General features: G+C 38.3%; 1 protein-coding gene across 13 annotated transcripts in view; it reads left to right on the top strand.

The window, feature by feature from the left end:
• The window catches only part of ALMS1 (ALMS1 centrosome and basal body associated protein), a 133,452-nt gene that overhangs the window by 85,223 nt on the left and 34,205 nt on the right, over positions 1 to 14,024 (top strand). For all 13 annotated transcript variants that reach the window (XM_037898377.2, XM_043544936.1, XM_043544934.1 and 10 more), the window contains exons 9-11: positions 3,972 to 5,733; positions 7,170 to 7,295; positions 9,441 to 9,611. In XM_037898377.2, the coding sequence (XP_037754305.1) occupies positions 3,972 to 5,733; positions 7,170 to 7,295; positions 9,441 to 9,611 (2,059 nt within the window). The remainder of the gene's footprint in view (positions 1 to 3,971; positions 5,734 to 7,169; positions 7,296 to 9,440; positions 9,612 to 14,024) is intronic.

The raw sequence follows: 14,024 nt of genomic DNA, 5'->3' as shown, positions 1-14,024 counted from the left end.
GTATATGAGTGCCTATTTTTCACCATTTTTGCATTTTGCTTAATTTGGGCAATGAAACTATACTGCTAGTCAGTCTATTTCTGGTTCTCATGCTCTAGCATATATTTGGCTTCACAGTACTGCAAGATGTTATCTAAATTGGAGATAAAAAAACCTTTGTTAACTTAAAATACTTCTATGAAAAGATTTTAAAAAAAATTTGTATTAATATTAGATTATACATTGTGTAAATGAAGAGAGCAAGATAAATTTTGGGCTGAATTAGTTCACACTATCTTTTATTTATTCATTGGGAAAGCATGTATGCACTCTAACATGTTCTTAGATTTTGTCTTTTATTAGTCAGTTAAAAATAACAGCAAAAACGTACTGTGGTTAACTTGATTAATTTTTCTGATAAGTAAGATGATTTGCCATGTAGGAAAAACCTGTCCAGACATGCCGCCTTATAATTGTATTTTTATTAAGGACAGTAAGAGGAAATTTAAAATGGTTCAGATGGGTTTTTGGTGCCTGGAGCTGTAGCAGAACCTTGGCATTCCTGTTCAAGGGGGGAGTCGGGAGTCTAAGACCTCCTCTCTTCTAGAAAAGTGCACTAGTTTAACTAAACAGATTTTTAAATTTCTCTGGTTAAACTGGTGTAAACCCTTTTAATATGACACACTTAAATCGATTTATTCCTTGCTTAAGTAGGTTTAGTCTTGGTAAATTACTGACTGAAGCTAAATTGATATAGGTAAAGGTTAAACGAATTTAAATGCATCTGTTAGGGCTTTTTATCAGTTTAACTTGACTGACTTCTAAATCAATGTTAGTTAATTGCTTGTACTTTTCTAGCATAGATAATGCCTCAAAAGGTGTGGTTTGGAAGAATGAACCTAATGCTTATCTTGAAGGTTTTCTTGATCAAACGATCCAAGTATTTAATTTCCAATGACATTTTGGACGTCAAACAGATTGTCCAGGATTATCTGTTTAACTCATGGTTTACACAAGACCATTTCCAGTTCTACTGTGGCTGGTTTTATTTGCTCATTCCTTTACTCTAGCTGTTGGAACAGTACGTGTTCAGACGTCCACATCGCCTTCTACTAATGAAATGTAAGATTACATTTTCCCCAGTTGTACAGATCAGAAGATAAATTAACAAACTACATAGATTTTCTAGGCAAAAACAGGACTATCTAAACTTTGTCCAGGTCAATATAATTTATTTCACGTTAGCTATTCATAGCATCAGTGGAAAGTCCGTCAATTTTGAATGAATCTAAATTAAAGGAATGCAAATACTGGTATCTTAAAAATAATACACTTTTGTCCCTGTCAATGAAATTCTCTATTTCTAAAGAAATTGGACAGGGATTGAGGTTTTATGGAGCAAATGTGGGCTCTAATGAGATTGATGTAAAATTTACTGATCAAAAATGTTTCTTGTCTATTTCCAGTACGTGGTGATCATGGCACTGCTTCTGATGCTAATTTGTAACTAAAGGTGATGGGATGAAGTGATGTAAGAGAGAGCAGTTTTCTAGCATGTTGTGTGGAGTGTGGTTGATGCATCTCAGTGCTGTCTGCAATGGGGTTAAACAGTGTGGCCTCTCTTTAGTTAGCATACCTCTTTGACTTAGGGAATTTTAGACTGCTGGTTGAGAATTTTCTGCATGCATCTGGGAGTCTGGTGTTTGTTTACTTACCTATCGACTTGTTTGCAGTGTGATCTGCTCTGTAGAGGTGTATTTTATTTCTAGTTTTTCTTTTAAAGATGCCACCTGTTAGATCTATCAGGTAAGCTGCTGCAGAGAGAAGCTGTTTGTTTGGTGCTCCTTCCCTAATAAAGATATTCTTGGGAACCTAGGTTTTATTCTCTTCTATTAAACAAAACAAATCAACAAACCTGCAAGAGACATATCTAAAAACAAAAAGCCTTGTTTTGAGTGGTGGTTATCCTTGGTAAGTCTGCACATAGGTTCACTACAATATAGGGGTAAATGTAACACCTTAAAATGTCCATTATTTATCATGAAAGCTTGAAAGAGAGCAGAGAGTCTGGTATGTTCAAACCTTATATCGGCATACTTGTATGTGCATTATTTAGTTCTGCATTACAGTAAACAAATTTGGCACAGTAACCAGAGCTGCCTAAAGTATCTTTCAGATCTGTGTCAGCATATTGTGTACTTGTTGGTATGCAACTGTCCGCAAATGACTGTGCAGAGACACCAAGCTTCAGTTTGTTGTTTAGAAATTAAAGAGCAGAATATAGAGGAAGATATAGTCTATACCCAAAGGAGTTAACAATTGAAGGGCAAACTCCTGCCATTTAAATTAATGGGAATTTTGCCATTTACTTCAGCTGCCCATGTTAGCAAGATAGCACACTAATAGATGAAAGACAAGAGATCTGACAAACAGAACATCATGTGACCAGGAGAAAGAATCATCAGAAAGTAGGGCAGCACTTATTTTCTGATTAATTGATGGGCTATACCATGTTTTATTTAGTTTTTGTTTTATTCGCCTGCCAAGGCAAATCTGTTTTTATCTCTGTGTCCTAAATTATTGTGCAGTTGCACATTTCATACCAGAGGTGCCTGTGTTTCAGTGGTGGATTAAGTAATTCCTGTGTATAGTTTCAATGTTAATTTTACGTTTGTAAAGTGCTTTGGGATTAAAGGTGTTCTATAATTGTAGGATCATTATCGCAATTAACATCAACTTTTATACGTGATTGAAAACATTAAAAATGCTGACTGAGTTTTTTACCTGGTGGCTTTACTGGTAAGTAACTGGTCTGGTTTTAGAAATCTAAAGATTTCTCCCCTACCCCTCCACTCTTACTTCCAGTACAGTTGCAAGCAGTCTTACCAGTTTTTGTAAAACAAAAGAATGTTCTTATGGAATACATGTATATTTTAATAGGAAAAAAGATGACATATGTCTGGAGAGTGAAAAGTTATTGCTAACTAATAGTGGCTTCTTAAGCTCTGGATATTTTTTGAATTCTGTTTTAATTTTCTTGTCAGTTTGACATTGGCTTGCAGAAAGAGCACTATTGCAGATCTCATGCTTAGACTGCTGTTGGAAAGATTTGTTTCTTAGTCGAAAAAAAGGAACTATTAAATGTGAGAATTAAAATCACCAAACTTTAATTGAAGACTTTTCTCATGTATCAGTTTCAAGAATAGCTTTTTGCTTTGCTTTTATCAGTAATTGAAGCTTTCTTTGATTTGTGTGTGAAGCATACGTGCACTTGGCTTCTTAAACTCTGTTGGAGTGGAACAAGGGAGAATTTTTATGTGCCCTGTTTTATTTCTTACAGTGACAGCTATGGAATGCAAGATGTCTGACAGCAGTAGTGTCCCATAGTATTCAGTCAGGTCCTCTCCGAAGTAGCTAATGGCCTAACCATATCAATATTTGTCATTTCTTAATGTCTAGAGGCCCCAGTTGGGGATCTGAGTCCTGCTGTGCTAGACACAGTACAAATGAGAAGTAAGAAGACAGTCTCTGTTCCAAACACTTTATAATAACAAGATGGGACAGGATGGATTAAACAAACAGCTGGTGGGGTAGCGAAGTGGGAGAGCAAGATCCCAGTGAATGAAGTGAGCAAGTTTTGTTCAGTAAGAAGTACTTACAGCTTGCCTCCTCCCTATCTCAAGAAAATCTATATATTGTCTATTTTATTACAATAAAACCAAATCCTGAAGAATACTGTTAGAAAGGTAAATTATAGTGATGGTGTTGTATATTGTGGCATTGAAACTGACTGCTTTTCTGGCATACATGAAGGCCAGTCTTGTTATGTTTACAGTCATATTAGCAGTTGTGTTCCAAAATGTTTGTATTTTCTGTGTGATGGCAAAAATAGGGTTATTGCCAACTTTAGTCCTTACTTGAATTGTTAAATTCTCATTGCACAATTTATTTTTTTTTTTTCAAGAATCTTTCTGGTTTTTTTGCATTTACAGGATCCATGGGGAAACAATTCAGAGGCTATAATGAGTCACAGCCATAGTCAGAGGCAGAACACAGGACACTTCAAATCTCCAGCTGGCAAACAGTTGCAAATTGACAGCCAGACACAAGATTTCAAACTTAATGAGTCTCCAGAGTCAAACACAAGACCGGTCACAACAATATATAGAAGTGACCCTGCTGATTATTCACCACTAGATGATGCACAGTTTAAAGCTTTGAATACCATCCAAAAACATATCTACCATCAGCTTCAGACGCTCAGACCTAATCCCTTTGATGCTAGCATTGAGCTCCACACACCCTTGTGTAAAGATATGGATAAATTTTCATTGGGATTGGTGGATGGCTCCTGTGCACCAACAGAAGAGGATGTGATTCTTTCATCTCAGAAGAGGCAGTCTACAGAAAAGCCTTCTGTAGAAGTTGCGAAGCAGATTACTTCCATCACTTTTGCATCCTGTAAACGTTCCCAGTCTCCATTAGCTTCCACTGTCCCTAGTGCCAGTCTCAGTGAAGATACTCTTCATGGTATAATGCCTTTTGAAATTGTATCTGTTAGTGCTAAAGACCAGAGACCTAGCAAGCAACAAGTGGAAAGTCCTAAATCATGTCCTTCGTCAAGCCCAACAGCCACTCACTCACATGATAATGATTTTAAGTTTAGTGCAGATAAAGACAGGTTTCAACATGTGCCCATTGCTGTTGGCAAACTTGGAACTTCTCAAGAAAAAGAAATTTTATCAGGTCAAGGTTCTAAAACCACATACAATGACCAAGTACTGACCCTGGTTGCAGATAGTGTGGAGGAAGCTGAATCTTCCACTCACGATACTCTTGGGTTGGGCAGACATAGTTCCAAATTTTCTGGGGTTGATCATGATATGAAATTTGATCAAGAAGTAAATATGTTTTATCAACCTCTTTCCATGAGTCCTCATCAGCAGGGAAAGATGAATCTGTACAACCAGGTTCCATTTGCAGATAGCTCAGAACGTCCAGTTCGTAGCCTACGGACCCTTTTGCTTAAAGACCATGGTAATTTGTTGGAAAAGGAGGATAAACTTTCTTCTGATATGTTCTCTGTCAGCCAGACAAATGTTGAGACTGGATATGCCAATGTGATACATTGTTCTTCCCCAGATAAAACTTTAACCGCCATGCCTGAATCTCCTTCATCTCCAACCAGGAAAGCACTGTCTTGTGTCCACATAACTCTCTCCCCAAAACGTAATAATTCAGAACTGTTCAGTATATTGGATGCTGAAGCTGAAACAAGATCTAATGACAGACTTAAGACTGATGCTCAACAAATGCTTTCAAGCTCTCCCCCCAAAATTTTGTTAGAATCTGCCTCTAAATTATTAACTGCTGAATCTATCCCAAAGGATCAAAGTTCTTCACACTTCCCAAAACCAATATCTTCACAAGATTTAAGATATATGCCTCTGGAAAGTAGCCAGAGGGTACCATTCTCAAGTCAGGCTCACACCAGAGGTTTGGATTCATGTGGACATAATCTGCAGGATAATTTCAAGATCACAGTTTCTGCACAAACTGGAAAGACAACATCTGATGCCATAACTCAGATAACAACAGAAAGTCCTGAGAAGACAACATTTTCAGCAGAGATATATGTTAGCACTGAAGATGGTGAAACCAGTTCCTTTGGGTCCTCTCACCAAAGGGCATGTGAAATCGCTAACCTAGCTACTTCATCTCTGAACCACATTTCGCCTTCCCACAGGCCAGCTGGTGAGAAAATCAAAGTGTCTTCCATGAATCTACAATCTTTCCTCTTCCACACAACCTGTCAAGTCAAATGTTTTGATTCTTGTGCACTTAGTGGGAGAAACAAAGGTTTTTGTTTTTTTTTAAAATGAACTTATTTTTAAAATTGTTATTTAAAATGATGCATATTAGAAATTATGAGGGTGCTCACAGACCTTTGAGTTGGCAGGTAACTAATCGTAAATTACTCTGTGGGCAAAATAATTTATTTACACAGCTACTGAGAGAGAGAATGTGGTAGTGATGATATATACCCCAATAAAATCTGAACTCACGTGGCAGATTAACTCACATTGGTGCAGGCAGTGCAAATTGTACCTCTTTACACCAGTGATTGCTGCTGCACAATGCAAGTGTATGTAGACTCATTCAGTTTCTATAATATTTCCTCTGTTCCAAACTCTGGGTCTCTCTCCTCTTTGAGGTGTTGTGTAAAGCAACATCAGTCAGTTGTGTGCATATGGGGTGAGAGGAGATCAGATGCCTTCAATATGTGAAGACCTCCAGCTCTGTTTAAATGGGAATACAAAGATATCCTTTCAGCTACTTGAACAATTATTTATCTTCACTATTAAGAAGCACTAAGTGCTCCAGCCCTTGCCACCTGCAGCAAACAGAATCTTCCAGTGGAGTTGCACCATAGTTGCACGTTATATTTGTTGACCTAAACACAGGCAGGTGATTTCATTAGTTATTACTCACAGTGAGCAATGTTGGTATGTGAATGAGCTTTTTAAATTTATTACAGGTCTCACTAGTCACACATTTTATTAATCTTTAAGGAATGTTATAAATGATTAAGCCATCCTTTCTAGCTATAAGCGGGTCAGCTTTCTAACTAGCAGGTAGACTCCTTTCTGATCATTCTTTTTAATGAGTGTATTCTCTAGGGCAGGGGTTCTCAACCTTTTTCTTTCTGAGGCCCCCCCTACATGCTATAAAAACTCCACAGCCCACCTGTGCCACAACAACTGTTTTTCTGCATATAAAAGCCAGGGGCAGTGTTAGGGGGTAGCAAGCAGAGCAATTAGCTGGGGTCCCAAACCACAGGGGGCCCCACGAAGCTAAGTTGCTTAGGTTTTGGCTTCAGCCCTGGGTGATGGGGTTTGGGGCCCCAGGCTTCAGCACTGTGAGGCATGGCTTTGGCTTTCTGCCCTGGGCTCCACAGCGTCTAACACCGGCCCTTGGTGGACCCCCTGAAAGCTGCTCGCGGTCCCCCAGGGGAGCCCCGGGCCCCTAGTTGAGAACTGCTGCTCTAGGGAAATAGTAAACTGCAAACTGAACACAATCTATGCAGCACATCTTCCACGATCTCTTTGGGTTCTTATCTGTGACCTCCACTTATTACAGTTTTAGGCTTTGCTGATTTCTGTTAATTGCACTGCTCTCCATTCCTGCAGATCAGCCTCTGTTGTTGCCATATAAGCCTTCTGGAAGTTCCGAGATGTACTATGTTCCCCATCCGATGAAAGGACCCAAAATATCTCCTGTCAGGTCAGAGACCACTGTTGAGAGCTCTCACTCAGGTATTTACATTTCTAAAAACTTTTACAAAACTAAGCCAAATTCTATCCTGAGTCTGAATGCATAGTTCTAAGCTCTTGCTATAGTCAATAGGGCTATGTATGCATAATCCAACTGCAGAATGTTCTAATGAGTTAAATTCAGCTGTTACAACAAGCAGATCTTGAGTAACTCCACTGATTTTTAATAGTTACTTTATCTGGATTTACTCTGGGTAACTATGAGTAGAACCAGTATATTTATGCCACTTATGTTTTTTAGCTTTGTAACATAAAGATGTGACATCCTGGATTTGAAAGATGTGGTCTAGACTTCTCTAGTCAGACACTTCATTACCTCTGTCTGTTGGGACTGAAAGGAGAAATGTGTATGTTTTTCACACAACCTGGCAGATTTTCCTTTAGTTCTTCTCTTTCCACTTGGAATTGCTTCTTCATTTGGGCCTGTTTCATTTCTTCAGCGGTCCTCCCATCCATCCTGATCTAGTTCCCTGCTTTAAATCTCCTCTTAAAATGTTCCTTTTCTGTTTAGCTTGTTATGGATGCATTCTGAAGTGTAATATGATACCATGTATTAAGGAAGGTATATCAGAGTTTTTAAGGTAGCCCCAAGTTAGGTGATTTCAGATTAGAAACTTGTTTTTTCTTAAAGTGGTTTATAGTTGTGTTTCAAAAAGTGCTAGCGGAGTGGAAGAAAGAGAATGATTCATCAGCATATTCTGCCCTGCTTCTGTCTAAATATGGTTGCTATGTACAGCATATGCTGCTCATAACAGACATTATAGGCCTGATTTTCAGGTATACTTCAACCTGGTCTCCCTTTTGGCACCCACAGAAATTTGCAGCCACAGTTAATGTTATGAAGATGTTGTCTTAACTCCCTGGTATACAGGTACACTGGATAATAATTACAGCTACAACTGTGTCCACAGTAATCTTATCTGAAAAATTACAGAAGTAAAAGCAAAGGTCAGGCTTCCAAATCTGTCTCCACATGTTTCCTAATCTTCACCCATTCTGTCTGCTGTAATGTAAGGGAGAAGAGAGAGGTAGATGTGATGCGTGGGCTTTTTAGGAACCAGGGTGCTAACAGTGCAAATGCAATGTAGACATGATGCAGCTCAGGTTCTAGAAAACACACACCAGTATTTTTAAAAATCTGATTTTAAATTCCCTGCTGCGGTTAGGACTCGTAGTTCATGAGAACAATCTGAAGAAAATGGAGTTGAATAAGGCCACTGAATGTAACTGGATAGTGTTGCCAAAGAATAGAAATCCGTTAACTGTCTCTTTAGGCTTTCAGACTCGTAGGACACAGAAATGTGGTGCTGTGGGAGCTCTGCTGGGAAAATGTATTGTTGTTGTTGTCTTGAGCTATTGTTTAGAGGCTGTGCAGACCTAGTTATGTAGCTAAAGAAGCATTCAGTAGGACTAGAAAAAAAAATCCCTCTAACTGCTGTTTCATACATCTGTCAGCTTGCTTCATCCCTTCCCTGTACAGATCCCAGAAAATAACTGTTTGCATCAGTCAATGAAAATATCTAAAATTGAATATGAAGATCAGCAGGAGGGAGTCTGGACCTCTGAGTGTGTGACCTTTAACCTCTATGTGCCTGTCTGTAGTAAAATGGGTATAATATTTGCCTACCTCAGAGGGAAGCATCTTTTGATCGTGGGATCAGAGGCGCTATAGAAAAACTACGTACTATAGAAAAACTAAGCTGCTGGTATTATTTCACTAGAACTATGTTGTTCATTAGTTGAATGCACTACTAATAATGCCTTACTAAGGCAATAAATTAAACTACCTATGTTAGCTGCCTTTCAGTGATTTGCTGTGACATGAAAGCTCTAGGTCAGTGGTGAGCAACCTGTGGCCCATCAGGGTAATCCGCTTGTGAGCCGGGAGACAGTTTGTTTACATTGACTGTCGGCCGCCCACAGCTCCCAGTGGCCGGGGTTTGCCGTTCCCAGCCAATGGGAGCTGTGGGAAAACAGTGGCTTGCACATCCCTACGGCCCACCACTGCTCTAGGTTGTGGCCTGGTTTGGCCTGTTCTTAAAACTGTACCTTCTCTGTGCTGCTTCGCTTTAACCTTTTATTCGTTATCATAAACCTCTGTGACCATGTTGCTTGCTTTCTTTATAGGATCAAATGATGCTATTCCTCCAAATTTTCCAGCAAAGGTACTTGGCTCCATGGATGAGAATCCTCTAGACATTGTAGCTATTAAACATAAAGAGGGTGTCTACAGTAAGAGATCTGAGCCTAAGGTAGCCTGGGCAAAAGAAAAAAAGACATCACTGGAAGCTACTACAGGTAATTAGATTATCCATGTGCATTTTTCTTTTCTATATCTCTTACAGGTATAGCCTTTTATTTTATTTAAAGTGAATTTAGTGATGTTGTATTATACCACCAGGGGTTTGGCTCTGGTTGCTACAGTTTCAGATTTAGAGCCTTTAGGAACACATGAAGACCAAGGATAGTGACCACACATACATTCACAAGTACAGGATCTAATCTGTTTTACAAGTTGCATTAAAGTAATAAGTAAAGTTACAATCACCTATGCATATAGAAATCCTATAACAAACTATGCAATAATTATAACTGTTGTCATACTCACATCCTCAACGATATTCTGAGGGTCTGATGGATGGCTTGCCAATTGATCCACAGGAGAGAGGTGGCTTCTGCTGGAGTTTTCCTATAGGTAACTCATTTTACCCAATCCAGACACCCTCTCTTATCATGTGATTCTGTCTACACCTAATACTGTGTGCATATGCATGAAGGTGTCAACACTCATTTTCCTTATCTGTATTGTGCCCCCCAAGAATATTGGGGTAACCCATTTTTCATAGGTTGTTTTATTCTCATTAGCATCTACACACAACATATACCCTGATGGCAGGACATATTTTGGAAGAGAACAGGGTATCAATACCTCATGGTTTTAAACAGTACCTTGCAGTCAATTTTTGTAACACCATCTGTTGGCACATCTTTCTCATGATTCTGTGGCATAGGGTCAGTCTTTGGTCACTTACTTATGTCAAGCACTTCTTAAACATATATGGTCTAGTATGACTAAGCTTAAAATCTTACAGGCCTCGGCCTTCAGCCCTGTTATACTTAGATACCTAATGCATACTTATCACTTCTAAATATTTATCAGTCTTATACTTCTATAATTCTACAACTTAAATCTATTAATTATATGTAACATAGCATATGAGTTAATCATAACATCATACAGTACAACAATATATGGATAAAATGAACTAATTGGCTACACAGGAGAGTGTGTGGTTAGAGCACAGGACTAGGAGTTGTACTCTCACGATCATGTTATTTGTGTCTCTCTGTCCCTCAGCTTCCCCAATAGCACAATAGATATAATTACAGTTAACAACATGCAGGGGGTGCTGAAGCTCAGTTAAGGTTTAGTAAAATGCTTTGAGGTCATCCAATAAAAGGCACACTTAGTGCAAAGTATTCTCAGTCAGGTGTGGAAAATTATCATGAGGTCATTGAATAGCAATTTCTTGGTAACTAAAATGTGACAGGATGGCTCCATAGACTCATTAGACCTTTTGTTCATGTCCAGGGATACCTGACGTCACATTGCCAGGTACTGATTCATCTCTATAAGTATTGAATATTAATATCTGTTGGGTTTACTGTATCTTTACTCCTTCCCGCTCATAGCTTGGGTTGGCTGATATTAAAACTAGAAACTGATTTCTAGAGGCAGAAGCTCAAGTTTATCATTGCAGCACTCTGCTAGAGGGGACACTGCACCATTGGAAACATTACTCTTTGATGAAATTAAGTGCATTTTTTTATATTGAGATAATGTATGAAGTGTCAATTATCCCATGGCAGTAGCTAAAATTAGTCTTGATTGACATTCCAGATCTTGGTTCTATTTGAGTTGTTGGGAGTTTACCAACAGTACGAGTAGGATCAGGGCTTTCGTTGACATCAGTGGAAGCTGCTCCCTCTTATTCCTGGGCAAAATTTGTCCTATGCTTTTTACTCTCAGTGAAAAAATTGCTGCGTGACTGCCATCTCTACTGCATGCAGATATCCATTCCATTAGGGAAAAAAACGAGGCATACTTGTGGCACCTTAGAGACTAACACATTTATTTGAGCATAAGCTTTCATGTGCTAAAACCCACTTCATCGGATGCATGCAGTGGAAAATACAGTAGGAAGATATATATATATATATAGATATAGATATAGATATAGATATAGATATATATATATATATATATATATATATATATATATATATATACACACACACACAGAGAACATGAAAAAATGGGTGTTGCCATACCAACTGTAACGAGACCAATCAATTAAGGTGGACTATTATCAGCAGGAGAAAAAGAACGTTTGTAGTGATAATCAGGATGGCCCATTTCCAACAGTTAACAAGAAGGTGTGAGTAACAGTAGGGGAAAAAATTAGCATGGGGAAATAGTTTTTACTTTGTTTAATGATCCATCCACTCCCAGTCTCTATTCAAGCCTAATTTAATGGTGTCCAGTTTGCAAATTAATTCCATTTCTGCAGTTTCTCTTTTGGAGTCTGTTTTTGAAGTTTTTGTTGTTGGAGAATTGTGACTTTTAGGTCTGAAATTGAGTGACCAGGGATGTCGAAGTGTTCTCCGACTAGTTTTTGAATGTTATAATTCTTGATGTCTGATTTGTGTCTATTCCATTAGAGTTACACTTAGTGCTCTGTACAGCATTATGAAATACTCTTTGTACCAAACAAGAACTGAAAAAGTTACAATGAGATAATGTAATTATGTCCACTAATGATTGATGAGCGCAAAGTGGGTTCTGAATTAAGTGTCTGATTTCTCTGGAGCCCATTTTTTCTTCTTAATATCACATAAACTTGTTAAATGAAGATCTTCAATGCAATGAATGTTTATGGAGTACTTCAGTGTAATTATTGTATTCCTGAGCTAGTAGACAGTCCAACCTGACTGGGGTGAGGTCATTCCAGGAGACCAGGCTAGCACATCAGTGGACGTTCCTCTTGATCACTTTCACCTGGGGAGAAATCTTCCTTGAAGCCTTGAGTGGAGACTGTTTTGAGTTTTAAATATCCACGTGTATGTTGTAGTAAAATATCCTCTCATGTTTACCTTGCTTGTTTGGTAAGCGCACCTGGGAGCTACAGCTCCCATACATTGAATTTGTGTAGTGTTTCCCTTCACTCCTACAACATATCATCCTCTCCTTAAAAAAAAAGTAATAGCTGGCCTCCCAGTCTGTTTTCTGTGTGGTGTTCTTCGTAAAATGCTAGGCTACAGGAGTAAAAAAGTGAGATAAGGGAATGACCCTTTCTCTCTTGGGGAAGAACAATACTAGACAAAAAGACCAGTCTTTGAGGAAAGCCAGAAGTAAACCAACCCTGTTCAAACCAATGGTTCTACTTTCAGCAAAACCTGTTAGTCTCCCATTTGGCCACTTCCTTAATCACCTTACAATTATTGTACTAATCCCCACCTTCTCCAGTTGAACTAGTAATTTCCCATGTGGTACCATATCAAATGTTTTACTGGTTTCAGAGTAGCAGCCGTGTTAGTCTGTATTCGCAAAAAGAAAAGGAGTACTTGTGGCACCTTAGAGACTAACTAATTTATATTATTATAAATTTATAAATTGGTTAGTCTCTAAGGTGCCACAAGTACTCCTTTTCTTTTTGCAAATGGTTTACTGAAATCCAGATAGACTACATCTACTGCATTTTCCTTGTCTAAAAAATCAGTTATCTTATCAAAGAAAGATATCTAGTCAGTGGCATGATCTACCTTTAATACACTCATGTTGCATTTTATCCCATTTTCCTTTTACTTCCATGTCTTTAATGATTCTTTCCTTTGAACTCTGTTCTAAAGCTTTGCATATCATTGAGGTCAGACTAATGGATCTGTAGTTTCTGGATCGCTTTCCCCTCCCATTTCCTAAATATAGGTACTACGTTTGCTATTCACCAATCATACAGTACCACCCCCACTTCGATAGGTTTATGAAAAATCCTTGCTATCAGACTAACAATTTCATGTGTCAGTTTCCCCTCCTCCTTGACTCCCCCATCTCCCCAGACCCAAGTATATTAAGCTCTTTGAGTTTTGTTTCCACCCCAGATGTAGTAGTTTCTGTTTCAGTATGCTCATTCCCATTAACCATCCTGCCTTTCCCCCCCATGTTCTACATCATCTTCTTATTGAAAACAGGCAAAACAAACATTTAGTTTTGGGGCCACGCTCTTAGATTATCCTTAGTTTCTACTCCACCCTCACTACACATCATTTCTTTTTTTTCCTTGCTCCTTTTTATTTATACGGCTAAAGAATCTTTTACTCTTTGTTTTAATTTACTTTGCAAAGTCTAACTCAGGTTGACTTTGGGCAGTTTTCACTTTAACCCTATATTTTCTGACCTCCAAGATGTAGCTTTCTTTGCTGATCCATCCCCTATTTAATTCCTGTAGGCTCTCTACATACTCATAAATATCCTTTTAGAGATGATTATTCATCCAGTTAAGTCTGGAGCATTTCCTTACAAGCATTTTCTCTTTTGACTTGGGATGCATATTCCTACTGCAGTGCATGCATACAAAATACATTCATATTAATTAAAATCTCATTCATAATACATTGTGTAGTTATTTGAAAACACAGGTCATTCTACATACA

This window comes from Chelonia mydas, chromosome 4 (assembly GCF_015237465.2).
Source record: "Chelonia mydas isolate rCheMyd1 chromosome 4, rCheMyd1.pri.v2, whole genome shotgun sequence".
NCBI classification, from domain to species: Eukaryota; Metazoa; Chordata; order Testudines; family Cheloniidae; genus Chelonia; species Chelonia mydas.
This window is presented reverse-complemented; position numbering and strand designations above follow the sequence as displayed.